The sequence below is a fragment of the Anopheles merus genome, chromosome 2R, assembly GCF_017562075.2.
Source record: "Anopheles merus strain MAF chromosome 2R, AmerM5.1, whole genome shotgun sequence".
Taxonomy (NCBI): domain Eukaryota; kingdom Metazoa; phylum Arthropoda; class Insecta; order Diptera; family Culicidae; genus Anopheles; species Anopheles merus.
In genome coordinates, this window is record NC_054082.1 from 20,867,245 (window position 1) to 20,883,087 (window position 15,843).

The following is a 15,843-nucleotide window of genomic DNA, read 5'->3' on the forward strand; positions in this document are numbered from 1 at the left end:
ACTAGATCGATTTCATATGCGAAAGTCAAAACAACTCGTTTTCTATGCCTGCTCTGTTTCTATTTTTTGTTTTACAATTTTAAATTAACTTATTTTGAATATTTTTCAAATCATTCGTTAAATGCAATATTTTTTTCCTACCATCAGCTTTTAAAAAATAGTGTAAATCTGGCCAATTTGGAGATTTCACAAAAAAATATGTTGCATATACACCTTTGGTATCATAATTGAGCTCAAATTAATAATCACAACAGCAACAAATAAATTAAAATATTTAAACCCCATCATCTTCCTTTTCCTATAGTGAATTGAGGGCAATTTTCTTACCATAAACACAAAAAAATTAACAAAATCACCTTCCTGTAAACTTTGCTACACCAACTATCATCAAAAGGCACACCACAGCCGGGTGGCTGTAACAATTGCGCTGTGCATATGGTGTCGGTGCCATTTCACCGCCATTCACATCCATTAGCATCCAAAGCCATCCATTGCTGTTGAAAAGCTTTGCCGAGAAGAAAAGCGAGCATGTCCAAATGAAGCGTCTGTTGTTCTGCTCAGAAAATGCACTGCCCTGGTACGGTGGACTTTTTTGTCTATTTTTCTTCCCCTTCTCATTCATTTACGCCCCAAGCTCCGTCCGTGTGGCGATGGCTCTGTGCCGTGTCTTATCCCGTTGTTTGTGCAATTTACACAAACACGCCCTTGATTTTTTGTTTTCTTCTTAAGCACAGCTTCGCTGCTCAGTTCATCCTCACCGTTTAGCTACGGTGAGCTATGCCGGCGGGCGGTGGTTTTTCCTACTCCCCCATCGTTGCAAAACCGGATTTCAACGCAAGAAAAAAGAAACGTGTGCACAAAAGCTCGCTCGCGTTTAACGCAACGCGATGCGCATAAAAAGCGCAACCACTGGATGGGTGAATTGAGAGCTAAGTGGTACCGAGAAGCAAGCAGTAATACCATTCTTTTGTTGTAACCAATTACAGGAAGTGGAAAGTGGAAAAAAGGTGAGTTAATAAGCGAATCAATTCGATAAAAGTTTTGCAAAACAAATACCATTGCAGCTCACTTTAAGAAATTGATACAACTTTTTCTTCTATTCTCCCCATCTATTAGTCAACGCCGTCGTTTCCACTTAACATACAGTACCAAGAAAAGCGTTAGGCTCTTGAACATATTCATTTCGTTCTACCTACTACCTCACCTCTCACTAACTACTTCTATCACAAACAGACCGATCCACTCTGATTGAAAGATGCAAGATTAGAAGAAATGAAAATTAAGTTCCTTTCTTCCTTTTCATGGTGAACATGTTTGTTTTCCACTGCTCGATAGCAATCGTTCTTTGTTTGCTGCCCACCTCCGTTCTGATGATATCAACAGCACACAGTGGTAGTTTTTTTGTTACGGTCAACGAACCTGACGAAGGATATATTTGAATTATGTAGGAAGTTCCAACAGCATTCTTATAGACTGTGCTACAGATAATGCTTATGATGTTATTTTAATTACCTTTTGGACATTCAGCATCGAACAAATGGATTATCATCACTCAAATGCAACTCCACATTTCGCGTTTATTACATCCAAGCTGGTGTCCCGATTCCAATAATTTACTATCTGGCTTCATGTAAAGGTCAGACATTCTTTTATATCCCTCTCTGAACCCCACCAGTCCTGATAAAGGAAGATGCTACGGCCCAAACACTTGTACGAGCTGACCCGTACAGCACGAAGTTGCTCCAATAGGAAGAAGGACTAGCTAAAAATGATCAAATCAAAAGCGCAAGGAAAAGCCCAACAAACCCTTTTACTCGAGCTTTAAATATATGCCGTTATTAATTGTGAAATGTTTTGCTATGCCGGAAATAATCAATTTCAACCTGCAAGATTATAATAGTTTGTTTTTTTTTTTATAGTAACTGGAATTAATCCGCATTATGAAGAATTTATTTATATATTAAAACTCTGCCGGTAAGACTATGGAAGCGGTACACACAAACTAATGCTTTCCCTATCCCTATTGCGTTATTTTTTGCCCCCCTCCCCAACAAGCGCCTAAGAGATCGGCGCCTTGCCAGCGGGCTGCCCTTTTACGGGTGATACATCCGAAACAGGCACACGTTGATCACCTGCATGTACCGGTCCCACAGGCACCGTATGTCCTGGTTGTCGCGCGGCACCTCCAAATCCAGCACGCACTGCGTCATGCACTGCATAAACATCTGCACCTGCTCCCGCGTCCAGCCGTTCTGCTTCCACGGTTCTATCAACCGTTCCGTCAGCTCAACGAACAGCATGCGCAGCTCGCGCGTACGATGCAAATTGCAGGCGATCATAATGATCGCCCGGTAGTACGAGCGGAAGTTGCTCTCCACCTCCTGGTAGGCGCGCTCCAGCAGCGTCGGTTTCAACCGTAGCGACACCAAGCTGCAAATTCAACGGATGGGTTTTAATCTAGCAGCTCGCAGTAGGGCATCGTTCGATCAACTTACTGCTTGATTTCTTTCTCCTTGTCCAGCAGGTACCGGATCTCGCGCAAGTCGAGCAGAAACTCCTTATCCATCTCGGTGTCCAGATAATCGGCACCAGAGTGCTGATACGTGTACGTCCAGAAGGTCATCAACGCCTGCAAAAGAGCCACCGTACATGTAATGTGACAATTGCAATCCGTTGAAAGCAACCAAGCAACCATCCCCACCTGTCCACATTCGTAGAAATCCTTAAAGTTAAGATATTGCAGCTTCCGCTTGGTCGTTTCGAAGCGCAGACACGCGATAAACACTACCGCCGCGTACTTCTGGGCCAGCTCCTCCGGCAGTATGAACTGCTGCCGGATGTTGCACGCCAGGTTGCCCTGCGTCTCTTCGACCGCTTTGTAGATGCGCTTCACGTTGTCAAACTGCCGGCGGCACGATTTCAACCGCACGCCCGTCTTGTCCGCCACCTCGTCCAGGTCCTTGCGGTTGCGCGCGTTCAGCTTCTTGCCGAACAGCTCGCGCGCCACCGCATCGTCCAGCGAGTAGTAGTGCTCGATCAGCAGCGAACGGTCCTGCGGGCAGATCTGGAACGTCGGCTGCTCGGACAGCTTCGGCGGTGCGTGCAGAAACTTTTCCAACATTGCGTACGTGCGGTAGTGGTCCTGCACGTCCGACGCGATCAGCTCCGGCGGCACGTCCGCAAATAGGCCGCCCTTTTGCTTAAGTAACGTGACCGCTTCCACGACTGGAAAGAAGAAACATTTGGTATCAGCAGCGTTCGATTTCGGTGTTCTGGTGTGCATTGTCGCAGCACTGCTTACATGTGTAGCCTTCCACCCATAGTTGATAGATTTCCGGATCGATGATTGTATAGTTGCTAATGAACACGTCCACGTCAACGTCCGCAAACATAGCTTGGATTTCGGGTATTATTTACGAACGTTTGGAGCGCACTGTTTTGCGGGATTGCAGCGCTGCCCTACTACTTGCATTTGTTTTGATTTTGATACGCTGTGACAGTCGCCACCTGAGCGTGCGCATGTGTGCGTGCAATGGGTGCTATATGTACCCATGTAACATTTTTTGTTTCGCCTGCAGAAATGCATAGCAAACGCATGATTATTTTGAATTTCTAAAGTAAATTTATGTTTCAAATAGTGAAATGGGGAAAGCAATACAAATATTGAGTGAGAACGATAAAACGAGAAAATATCGAGACGAAGCATTCGATGTGTTAGCGTGAACAGAAAAGACTACGTTTCAAATAGTCGCATTACCCATCGCTAGATGGCGCTGCTCGTGCTAAGGGGAACATCGTACTAACGGTTTTCTTGAATAATTAAAAAAAAATGCATTTTTCATGCCTATTTTCTACTTAATAAAAATGTTTGCATGCATCAGCGAGGTATGTATCAATATAAATAAAAAACTATTATTTAAAGCCAGACATTGCTTCTCATAAAAAAATCTGCTAATTTGAAAAAGCATGTTACAATTAAAAAAAAACCATTTCCAATTTATAAAATTCTTCAACAAATAACAGTAAACAATCTTCGTAAAAGTGTACACAAACTTGCCCACCTCCCTGGCACTCTCTCGCACACACACACTGTAACTCCATCCATCCCTTCGGTTGTACAATAGATTGTAGATTACCCGCCAGCGTGATCGGTGCACGATCGGTGTAATTCGAATCACTTCTTCGGTTGCCGCGAGCCAGTGCGCACGTACTGATTGCTCGGCTGATCGGACAGTGCTGTGTATTCCTTCCGCCCGGAGTGTGTCTGTTAAACAGTGATTACAGTGGTGCATTCTAGAACGGGAAGCTATTCTAACAAAGGCCCGCCCCAAAGTGATCCGCGTAGTGTCTTTACAGCGCATCCGGCGGGCGGTATCCGGTCACTGCAAAGACCTCGCGCGAACTCCAGCTCCATCAATCGGGGTTCCCGTTCACGATCGCTCAGTGCAGAAATGTGCAGTGGAAAGTGCAACTTCTAGGCCGTGTGTCTTTTTTTTGTTTCTCCGCCAGCGCCAAACAGTGCCGTAATTGTTCGATGTAATGAAACTTACCATGCAAAACGGGACCTTTATTCTTGCGATCCTGCTGGGCGGCTGTGCAATTGCCGCTGGCAAAACACAGCACGAGCTTGATAACGATGAACTGTGGGATCGCTTGCTGAAACGAAAACTACACGAAACCAAAACAAACGTCCACGGGGAGGAGGAGCGCCAGGGCGGGTACGCGCTAGAACCGGCGGCACTGCGCGGCGATCAGTCGCCGCTTCCGGACGACGGCGACGCGGCTGACGGTGGTGGGCTAATCAGTGGTATCAGCCATGACAGTGGACAGCTTATTGATAGTGCGATACTGGTGCCGGATGAACGCGATCAGTTGCTCACGCTCGGTGGAAGCGCCCCGCCAAAGGTCGATGGGTACCGGCCGCCCGACACCGTTCCCGATAGTGGCTGGGCCGAGGAGGCGGCCGATGACGAAGCGTCTCACGCACCGCTCGATCCAGACCTCGTCAACAGCAACGATGACGTAGGTGACGACGATGGCAGTGGCGACGCTAGGGATTCGCTCCCGCAGGCTGACGACCCAATGCTCTTTGATAAGGAGATAGTGAGCATTCTGCGCCGGCGGCCCGAGTCGCGTGAGATGATGGATCTGCTGGGGCTGGGGCTCGCGCCCAACGCGCCCAACGACACGGACCCGAACGATCCGGCCACGATCAGGGAGCAGCTCAGAAGCATGCTCACGCAGCCCATGGATCGAAGGAAGTACTATCAACCGCTTCCGGCCATCGCCGAGGAGGAAGACGACGAGCTGAACCGGAACCGCGTGGCTGCCCCCGCGTCCCTGCTGGCGGATGGGGGACGCATGCTGTCGAACGTCCTGCTGCCGGAGCTGAACCGAACGTTGGCCACGCGGCGCGAGTCGCTGCTTCCGCCGAAGGAGGGGCAGCGCAGTTTGGTGATCGTGTTCGACGCGACCGGCTCCATGCTGGACGATCTGCAGCAGCTGCGGGATGCGGCCCGGCGCATCATCGCCGAAATTACGCAGCGCGACAGCAACCCGATCTACAACTACGTGTTCGTGCCGTTCCGCGATCCGCACGTGGGCCCCCGCCTGGTGACACGCAACGTGGACGAGCTGCTGAACGCGCTGGACAGTCTGCAGATCATTGGCGGTGGTGATTGTCCCGAGGCCGCCCTGGAGGCGATTGCCAGTGCGATCGAAGTCGCGATGCCCGACTCGTTCGTGTACGTGTTTACCGACGCGACGGCGAAAGACTTCCGGCTCGATCAGCGCGTGCTGCAGCTGGTGCAGAGGAAGCAAACGCCGATCACGTTCCTGCTGACCGGGTTTTGTGACGGGAAGGGGACGCCCGGCTACCAGGTGATGAACAGCATTGCGGCCGCCAGCAACGGGCAGGTGTTTGATCTGCGCAAGGACCAGATCGAGGAGGTGCTGCTAGCGATACGCACCACGATGGACGTCGACCACGTGCCGCTGCAGGCGATCGATGCGCCGAACGCGCGCGAGCACGCGATCGCCCTGAACGTGGACAGCACGCTGCGAGAGTTCAGTGTGAGTGTGGCGGGCGTGAAGCCGACGATCGAAATCCTCGACCCGCAGCATGCGCCATACGGTGGCACGCGGGACGTACTGAACCTCGACAACGTGCGCGTCGTGAACGTGGCCGACCCGGCACCGGGCCGGTGGAACATTAAGGCCGGCTCCGACTCGTCCCACTCGGTGCGACTGTCCGGGCTGAGCGAGGTACAGTTTCGGTTTGGCTTTGCGCTGCTCGAACCGCAGGACACGGTCAGCCTGTCGCACCAGCCCGTCCTGAATCGGGCGAACTATCTCGCGATCGAACCGACCGATGCGCAGCTAATCTCGCGCCTTGCCTCCGTCACGATCGCGTCCCACAACGTGGGTGCTCCCGGTGGGGCCAAGTTTAACTTTACGCTTCCGCTGAAGCTGGTGCCCGGCACGGGAGCGCTCTACCGCACCGACGCGTTCGATGTGCCGCGGCAACAGTTCAAGCTGACGCTGAATGGGGAGAATGCGAACGGGCAAACGCTTCAGCGGCTGCTTTCGACGGCGATGCAAGCGATCGATCAGACACCGCCAGAAGTGAGCGTTGGGTTTGCGCAGGCGATGGACCTCCTGGAAGGCGACACGATTATGCTCGACTGTCGGATACAGTCGCCGTTCCCGGCGATGGCAGCATGGGTGCAGGGCGACAGCAAGCAATTGGTGGAAAGGCAATTTGAGTAAGTGTGTACCTTTGAGTGGGAATGATAGAAGATCACCTAATTGGGGTGGTGATGCTCCAGGTAGACTGGTTATAGCATTTAAAAACTTAGCTTTGTCATACCAAGGGTCTCAAGATGAACATCACTTCTTGCATTGTATGTTTATCTCTTATTTCCTGATGGCATTAAAGTATTCCTCCAAGTATCTCCTGCGTTAGATCGTCGATCACTCTCAAACTGTCCAAAGTCCTAGCCACTCGCAACTGCAGCTATTCCAATTGTATTCATAGCTTCAGAGAAGATCAGATACTTCAGATATTTGTGATCATTTGTCAGATGGTCTACTGCATGTGAGTTCCTTCCGATTTGATGCATGCTAGTAAGACCAGGTCTGGTGGTACAGTCGTCAACTCGTACTACTTAACAACATGCCCGTCATGGGCTCAAGCCCCGAATGGACCGGACCGTAGGACTTGTGACTATCCTACTACGGATATAATCAATAAGTCACAGAAAGCCAAGCTGCCTGCCACTGGTAGGTACAGGCAGGCCTTGACCGACAACGGTTTTTGTGCCATAGAAGAAGAAGAAGAAGTAGGATCCATTCATAAATCATTGCAATGTTGAAGACATTATAAAAGATTGGAAGGGGAAGACTTACATGCCTTGATTGTGCCATGGCTACTCTGAACCTATTCCCTCCCACGAGACCTGCCTGTTCGTCGTCTTCTCTTTAGACTTTTCGTATCCACCGTTCTGATATTACCCATAACGATTCGATGAGAATGTGTGTTTATTTCTATAGTAAATATGATCTCTTCGATTTCAATATCCCTTTGGTTGTTTCATCTTCTGGATTTATCTGAATCTCACCTCTCTTAATCTCCCAGCTCTTTCTATTGAGCTACTAGGAGCATAACCAAACCAATTACCCTTACCATTGCAGACAGTCCAATATCCTGTCCCTGCTGTTATCGAACGTGTCCATCGCAGATGCTGGTAACTATACCTGCTACGCCAAAAACAACATCGGCGAAGACCGGAAAACGGTTGTGGTTCGAGGTGAGTACACACTGGTCTGTTAGAAGTGTTCGCCACTCAGCTCAGTCACTAATCCCGTGGTTAATACCTATGTACAGTGACTTCACTGCAAAAGCCCACCATGCGCCTGCTTCCCAAGCACACGCTAGCCGTCGAAGGTGAACCCTTCATTGCGCTGCGATGCTTCCTCGAGCACCACCACACGGAAGGTGGGGCAGAAGTACACTGGACGCACAACTGGAAGCCCCTACCGATGGCAAGTGGACGATCGTACCTCGAGCTGACGGATATTGACAAACAGCACACCGGCAATTACACCTGCTACGCGGACATTAACGGACAGCGTGTGTCCAGCGAGCCGAGCACAGTGGTGGTCGAGTATGCACCCCGAGTGGCCGTCCCGAGTGTGGCACTACTGCGTGAGTACGGCACGGAAGTTGAGCTGGAATGTGCCGTCGATTCGATGCCTCTGCCGGACTACCAGTGGTACTATCAGACACTCGATCAAACCGGTGAACCGCAGGTGTACGAATCGGCCATTTCCAACACAAACAGGACGATCCGGTTTCTAATGACTCCCGCACAGGAGGGATTGTATGTATGCGAGGCCCGAAATAGTTACGGTTTTGCTAAGCAAACGTTTGTCCTGGAGGGTGCAGCGAATGGTAAGATGAAGGATTTATAACTTTTGTTGTAAAATTTTTAGTTCCAAATATTTCTCGTTGAACTACCTCTCTCTCCCTCTCTCTAGCACCACCGGTCATCAAGAAGCCCACAGAGTCGACGATCTACGTAGCGCCCGGTGCCACGATCGCACTCGACTGCGTCTGCGAGCTGTGCCAGCCGCTGACCGACTACATCTGGACCAGCCAGCAGGGCACGTTCGAGAGCAGCCCGGAGGAAACGATCGACAACGTGCGGGTCGTGCTGGACAACGATCAGTCACGAAACGCCGTCCACTATCGGCTGACGATCGACGGCTTCCGGCCGCACAACGTGGCCAGCTATACGTGCATCTTTTCCAACCGCCACGGTGCCGAGGCAATGATCCTGCAGCTACACATGATGGCACCACCGGTCGTGGACACAATGCTGCTCGATGAGCTCAAGATCGTGCCTGGCAGTCGGCATCACCGGGAACCGGGCAGTCGGATCCACTCACTGAGCTGTGAAGTGGAGGGACTACCGGAGCCTACCGTGCAGTGGCTTCGCAATGGGGCACTGGTCACCGAAACGGCGCAGTTTCAGTTTGAAAACGACAACAAAACCATTCTCTTCCAGCAACCGTTCGGTGAGACGGTGCAGGGTAGCTACGAATGCATTGCCAGCAACCCGCTTGGCCGTGTGTCCTCCACCGTGGAGCTTTTGGTGGGAGCAGCACCTACTGCGTCATCATCCGCACAGAAGTTGGTAGCGAAAGTGGGCGAAACGGTGACACTGGATTGTACGATCGGTGGCATACCGCAACCCAGTGTACGGTGGGAACCTGAGGGTAGCTTCAGTGAACATCCGGACCAAAGTCAGCAAACGCTACAAGTGACTTATGAAACTGCCGGTCTCTACCGATGCACTGGAACGAATGAGTACGGTACGGCGGAGCAAACCTTCACGGTGGAGACGTACGGACCTCCAGAAGTGAAGGGTCCGCTGGATATATCGCTACAGTTCGGTGCCAACCAGAACGTACTGCTCGAATGCAACGGATGGGGCATTCCCGAAGTAAGCACCACAGTAGGCTCTGGTTTAAAGTCTGCGCAACAACACAGTTAACTCTCCTAATTTTATTGCTTCCAGCCAACGGTTTACTGGAAATTTAACGACACACTGCTCGTGTCAGCTTCCAATTTGAAGGTGTCCGAGGTGGGACTTCAAATATCGAACATTTCCTACGCCCAAACAGGAGTCTACAGCTGTGTGCTGGAAAACGAGCATGGTGCGGTGCAAAAGATCCACTACGTAACCGTGCGAGGTAAGTTCGCCGTCGCGCACCTATCGCGTTGGCAGGGAGCTAAAGTAGGGCGTGCGGGGCACTGATAGCAGCAACTTCTCGAGCGGAGACCCCACAAACCGACCGATCTCGGCGCTGGACAGTTTCGGACGTTCGGGCCATCCATCCGGTGGACGCCAGGCCGGTTTCTGGCGGCAGCAGCACTGCTGGTTGAACTGCTTCATCGACTCCTCGAACCGTTCTCTCGATACACGCTCCGCTTTGATGCGTTCACGGTCCCAAAGATCCTGCTGGTAGAACGTCGGCAGCTTCATGGTTTCGAGTGTCAAGTTTTTATGGGTCTTCCGACACGCAAACACAACCTGCGTGTTGTGTAGAGATCTAGGACACGATTGACAGGATTGCTACGAGTGCTACCACTTCTTGCACCGTTCTCACCGAGACCAATGGTAACTTGGATTGTTTTCTTTCCCTCTTCACAGATGCACCGAAGGTAACATCAACGCTACCGTCACACGTAACTCTGCTGCCGAATGAAACGACCCAGTTCGAGTGTTTCGGTACCGGCAGTCCACCTCCGACCGCCGTTTGGCTGCTCAACGGGACGGCCGTGTTGCACGAACCAACGCTTTACCTTGCACACGGCAATGCTTCCACCGGCACGTACACCTGCCAGCTGGAAAGCTCCGAAGGCACGGATCGACACAGCATGTTCGTCAGTGTGCTACGTCCACCGCAACGACTCAGCGGGATGAATCACACCGACAGCCTAACCCCGCTCAAGGTACGCACCGACGAGCCGCTGGTTCTGGTGTGTCCGTTCGAAAACTTTAACAGCCTCTTGTGGCAGCTGAACGAACGCGCCCTGGAGGAGCACTTTGATCTGACAGACGTGAGGCTAAAGGAGAATCTGCTCATCATCGATCGTATTCGTGCGCGGCACCAGGGCACCTACACCTGCGTGGTGGCGAATCGGGCCGGCACCGAGCGACAGTCGTTTGTGGTGGGCGTCCTGACACCACCCACCATCCATCGGACGCATCCGGACGAGCTGAGCGATGAGTATGGTGGGGCGGTGGACGATTTGGACAGATCGTGGAATCCGGACGGACTTCCGTTCGGCAGTGCGGTGGAGGTGAATCTACTGTCCGGCGAAACGTTACAGCTGCTCTGTCAGGCAAGCGGTTCGCCCGAACCGTCCATCCACTGGAACCGGGGCAGTGCGGATACGGTACAACTAGTGTCGCAGACGGCCAACCTGACCATTCCGAACGTGGCGCTGCACCATAGCGATCTGTATACGTGCGTGGCCGAGAATGAGCTGGGCAAGTCGACGCAAGTGTACCGGCTGGACGTGATGACTGCGCCCCTGTTCTACGACGAACGAGTCCAGTCGATCGAAGTGTATGTCGGCGAGGATCTGCAGCTGGACTGTGAGATGCAATCGAATCCATCCGCTTCCTACCAGTGGTTGAAAGAGGAGTACGTATGCTTGGGATCTCCAAAGCACAATGTTTCATGTACGGGACTAGAACTAGAGTTCAGGGACACTTGACACGCAAGCTGAGTTTGGAGGGTTGGTTGCTAGAGCCGTTGGATTGGGCCTGACATACCTTGTCTTGAGGTCCTTCGAGGACATTACAGTCGTCTTTCAATCTCGGGTTCCTTTAGACATCCAGGTCCAAGGTCTGAAACAACCATGACATCAGGCATCATCGCCAAAGATCTCGGATCATTGCGGTGCTCTGAGGGAATCAAATAGAAGAATATTGGAGAAGATAGAACCGGATATGAAGAGTTCCAGACCAAGACCTCGGGTTCCTTTAGACATCCAGGTCCAAGGTCTGAAACGACCATAACATCAGGCAACATCACCAAGGATCTCAGATCATTATAAATGCAGTATCCGATGCTCTGCGGCAATCAAATAGAATTTTTTTGAAGAATATAGAACCGGTAATGAAGAGTTCCAGGCCAAGACCTCGGGTTCCTTTAGACATCCAGGTCCAAGGTCTGGAACAACCATGACATCAGGCAACATCACCAGGGATCTCGGATCATTATAAATGCAGCATCCGATGCGCTGAGGGAATCAAATAGAAGAATGTTGGAGAAGATGAAACAGGATCTGAAGAATTCCAGACCAAGAAGATGACCGAATTTAAGACATCATTCAATAATAATTACCTTTTTCGTCCTCTTTACCGACAGTGTGGCCCTCGAGGAGTTCGACACGGTGCTCGAGTTCGTCAACATCCAACCCCAGGACACGGGAACGTACCACTGTGAGGTGGAAAACATTTTTGGCCAGAACAAGAAATCCTTCAAAGTGCTTGTCTATCGTACGTATCCTCCACTCCACGCCCAGTCCCGAACAATCGTTTCACTCCATTTCTTCCACAGAACCTGCGCAAATAACGCTCTTCGCGCCCAATCAATCGCTCCTCGCGGGCAGCAGCATCGAGCTGGACTGTGAAGCGATCGGCAATCCCATCCCCGTCCTGAGCATCATCCATCGGGGCGAGGTGCTCGCCTCGACCGCCGATCTCGACGCACCATCGATGGAGCTCGATCGACAGTATCGCGTGAAGAACAGTTTCTACAAGAGCCTCCAGCTGTACAGCTTCCACGCGGTACGTAGCGCACCGTTTGAAATTCGGTTCTCGCTACGCCAACCGAAAGCGACACTGCTCGACCGGGGCAAGTACCTGTGCCTGGCGCAGAATGCGATCGGGTTCGACGAGCGCGTGGCCCGGCTGGACGTGACCGTCCCACCGTACGTGCAGGTCGAGCGGCTGAAATCGTTCGACACGACCATTCGCCTGCTGGAAGGGCTGCCACTGTTTCTGTTCTGCCCAATCGAGGGTACACCGAAGCCGGCGATCGGCTGGTATCGCAACGGTAATCGGCTGAAGCATGGGGCCAGCACCCTGTTCCTGCCCGCCGTACAGCTGCGGGACGCCGGTTCGTACCTGTGCTACGGCGAGAACGCCGTCGGCAAGACGGAACTGCTGTTCGAGCTGGAAGTGCTGGTGCCGCCCTCGATCATCAACAGTGTGCTGTACGGGGAGAGCAACCTGTCCGCGGATCAGCCGGACCAGGAGGAACTGTCGCTGCTGGCGGGCGAGAACGTAACGCTGGACTGCACGAGCCTCGGCCATCCGGTGCCGGCGGTGCACTGGATGCAGGTGGACTATCTGGACGAGCGGGCCAACGTGATGCTGGCGACGCGCGAACCAATCGTCGAGCTGTACGACGTGCGTGCCACCGTGACGTACTCGTGCTTCGTGAACAATACGGCCGGTTCGGCCCAGAAGCTGTTCCATCTGGTGGTGCAGGCGGCACCGACGTGGAAGGCGGCCGGGTACGAGTACGAGCAGCGCGTCTCGCTGCACCACAGCTTGGATTTGACGTGTGAAACGAACGGTTCGCCGGAAGCGTCCGTCACTTGGGTGAAGGATGGCCAGCAGCTGGGCAAACATGACGAGGGTTTGTTCTTCGGGGTTAATGGGCAAACGTTGCGGCTGCTGGCCGCGAAGCTGACGGACGCCGGGACCTACCAGTGTGTGGCGAGCAATGCGCTCGGACAGATCAGCCGCGAGTTCCATGTGACGATCGATGGTAAGCTTGTAATCTTCCCTCCTTACTGCACTGGTAAATGGTAATGCCTTTCGCTGCCTTTATTCCCGCAGTTCCCGTAAGCTGGTCGCCCTGGGGTGCCTGGTCGGCGTGCAGCGCTACCTGTGGCAGCGGCACCCAGTTCCGGTCCCGCATCTGTCTGCTGGTGAACGGGTCGCCTGCCCACGGCGAACGGTTCAACTGTGTCGGCGAGAACGTGGAGCTGAAGGCGTGCGAACTGCTGCCCTGCCCGGTGAACGGTGGCTGGGGCGAGTGGACCGGCTGGAGCAACTGTTCGCTGTCCTGTGTGTCCGAGTTCAGTGGCGTCCGGTCGATACGCCATCGTAGCCGTGCCTGCGACAAACCCGCACCCTCGCTCGGCGGCAAGCAGTGCGTCGGCGAAGCGTACGAAGAGGAACCGTGCCACGTCAAGTACTGCCCGATCGACGGTGGCTGGACGGGTTGGTCCAGCTGGACCGGCTGTAGCGAACCGTGCGGATTCGGGCGTAGCTTGCGCATGCGCAGCTGCTCCAATCCGGTCCCGCGCCACGGTGGGCTCCCCTGCGACGGGGCGGAAAGTGAGGTGAAAGCGTGCAAGGTGCAGGAATGCCACGTGGACGGTGGCTGGTCCGAATGGGGGCGCTGGTCGCCGTGCAACAAAACGTGCGGCAAGGGCATCAAGAAGCGCTGGCGGTACTGCAACAACCCGGAACCGAAGGCGGGCGGAAAGCCGTGCGTCGGCAAGAACCTTGAGATCGCCCAGTGCAGCACCAAGCAGTGCCGGAACAATTTGCTGCTGCGCACGAAGAGTACGAAGAGGAATCTAACGCCCCTGCTGACGTACGATACGAACCGGGCGCCGCAACCGTACGGTCAGTACGGTGGTCAATCGAACGATTTCGAGCCCGAGTACGAGTACGAGGACGAAGAGCTGCCGGAGCAGGACTTTAAGGTGGTGCCGAGCCTGCAGTTCGCCGAGGCGCGCCCGGTCGAGTACGTGGACCAGCCGGAGGAGCTGCCCGCCACGCTCAGCATCACGGTGTCGATGGTGAACTCGGTACGGCTGTCGAACGATACGACCGACTTTAAGCTCAACTTTGGCCAGCCGGCAACCACCATCGTCGACTGCACGGACGGGTTCGCGTACAACGCCACGCACGGTGGCTGCACCGATGTGGACGAGTGTCTCGAAGGGCTGTGCGGGGGCCGTGGCCAGCGCTGCCTGAACACGGTCGGCAGCTACGAGTGCGACTGCCACGCGGGCTATCAGGCGGTGCTGTACGAAACGGCGGACCAGCACGACGGTACCATCCTGCAGGACGTGCAGTGCGTGGACGTTAACGAGTGTCGCGAGTTGGTGCACGAATGTTCCCACTTTTGTCGCAACACGGTGGGCAGCTACGAATGCTACTGCCCGGAGCGGTATCTCCTTGCCAGCGATGGCAAAACGTGCACCATCAAGCGGAAGCGAAACGAACCGTCGGCCCGTGCGTTGGTGATGCCCCGCTGCCCGGATGGGTACCGGTGGGACGGCGACGGCGATCGCTGCCAGGACGTGGACGAGTGCGCCCTGCAGGCGGACGAGTGTGGGGAAAGCTTCTCCTGCATCAACACGCGCGGTGGATTTATCTGCGTGCACACCGACTGTCCGCCCGAGTACGAGCTGGCCGGTGGCGAGGAGAGCTGCCTGCTCAACTGTACGCACCAGGGCGGTCGGACGGGCTGTCGGGATGGGGCCACCGTTGGGCAGACGATTTCGCATCTCATCATCACGCTCGATCGGCACAGCGTGCGACAGTCGCTGGCCGTCGTTGCGGTGCCGGCCGCCCACCAGGCGTACGGGTACGAGACGCGCTTCGCTTTGCGCGACCGCCGCTACGCGCACGTGTTCACGCTCGAAACGATGCGCAAAACGACGGGTGCGGTACGGCTGTACGCGAACGGGAAGCTAAAGCGTGGCACACTGTACAAGCTGAACCTGGTGGCCAGAACGACCCGGTGGCGACGGTTAGAGTTTGTGCATCATTTCGTCGTGTACGTGTACTGGTTTGATTGAGGGCGGCGCCACACAGCGCAACAGAACATTAATTTAAACTCATTATCATTTCCGTGTGTGTTTTTTTTTAAGAAACACCTAATAGTTTAGCATTGTAGAGGTAGCACACTTTCCGAAAAGAGGGTTAGAAAAGTGGTAAAAAAGAGCGGCTTCAAGGAGAATTGGAGAGACCACACCTTGCCTTTTTAATAAACGTAACGAACCGAATGTCGAAATAACGCAACTAATACGAAAAAAAGTAGCAACAATCACAGTTTTAGCATATGAAATGTATTTTAGGATCCGTTTCCGTTTCACAGTGCAAATCAACTGGATAATAAAACTGGTCAGACTACACTAACTCCCCACATTTCGGACCAACGGACCAATTTCTTGCCTGCGCTCCTCTCCTTCTCCTCCTCTTCCTCTGTCTCACACACGCACTCACTGTCTTT

At 53.3% G+C, this 15,843-nt stretch overlaps 2 protein-coding genes across 2 annotated transcripts; one reads left to right on the forward strand and one right to left on the reverse strand.

Moving 5' to 3' along the window:
* Window positions 1–1,499: 1,499 nt before the first annotated feature.
* LOC121590335 (acidic fibroblast growth factor intracellular-binding protein) lies at window positions 1,500–3,512 on the reverse strand. Its single transcript, XM_041909909.1, has 4 exons — window positions 3,302–3,512; window positions 2,702–3,225; window positions 2,496–2,629; window positions 1,500–2,430 (listed from the first exon to the last, which is right to left on the reverse strand). The coding sequence occupies exons 1-4, from the start codon at window positions 3,390–3,392 to the stop codon at window positions 2,094–2,096; spliced, it is 1,086 nt and encodes a 361-aa protein (XP_041765843.1). The 5' UTR covers window positions 3,393–3,512; the 3' UTR covers window positions 1,500–2,093.
* Window positions 3,513–4,166: 654 nt separating this feature from the next.
* Window positions 4,167–15,749, forward strand: LOC121588020 (hemicentin-1-like). The gene is made up of 9 exons (XM_041905500.1): window positions 4,167–6,764; window positions 7,693–7,808; window positions 7,886–8,452; window positions 8,539–9,506; window positions 9,582–9,756; window positions 10,218–11,217; window positions 11,947–12,077; window positions 12,139–13,356; window positions 13,428–15,749. Exons 1-9 carry the CDS (start codon window positions 4,540–4,542, stop codon window positions 15,407–15,409), a joined length of 8,382 nt encoding a protein of 2,793 aa, XP_041761434.1. The 5' UTR covers window positions 4,167–4,539; the 3' UTR covers window positions 15,410–15,749.
* The last annotated feature ends 94 nt before the right edge of the window (window positions 15,750–15,843 follow it).

What these genes read in the sequence shown, in the direction of transcription:
- LOC121590335 (XM_041909909.1), bottom strand. Translation starts at nt 3,392, where the DNA reads ATGTTTGCGGACGTTGACGTGGACGTGTTCATTAGCAACTATACAATC. An exon ending in ATGGGTGGAAGGCTACACAT is followed by an intron (nt 3,226 to 3,301) that starts GTAAGCAGTGCT and finishes TCTTCTTTCCAG; the next exon opens with TCGTGGAAGCGGTCACGTTA. An exon ending in ATTTCTACGAATGTGGACAG is followed by an intron (nt 2,630 to 2,701) that starts GTGGGGATGGTT and finishes GCTCTTTTGCAG; the next exon opens with GCGTTGATGACCTTCTGGAC.
- LOC121588020 (XM_041905500.1), top strand. Translation starts at nt 4,540, where the DNA reads ATGAAACTTACCATGCAAAACGGGACCTTTATTCTTGCGATCCTGCTG. An exon ending in CCTGGAGGGTGCAGCGAATG is followed by an intron (nt 8,453 to 8,538) that starts GTAAGATGAAGG and finishes CCCTCTCTCTAG; the next exon opens with CACCACCGGTCATCAAGAAG. An exon ending in GTTCCATGTGACGATCGATG is followed by an intron (nt 13,357 to 13,427) that starts GTAAGCTTGTAA and finishes TTATTCCCGCAG; the next exon opens with TTCCCGTAAGCTGGTCGCCC.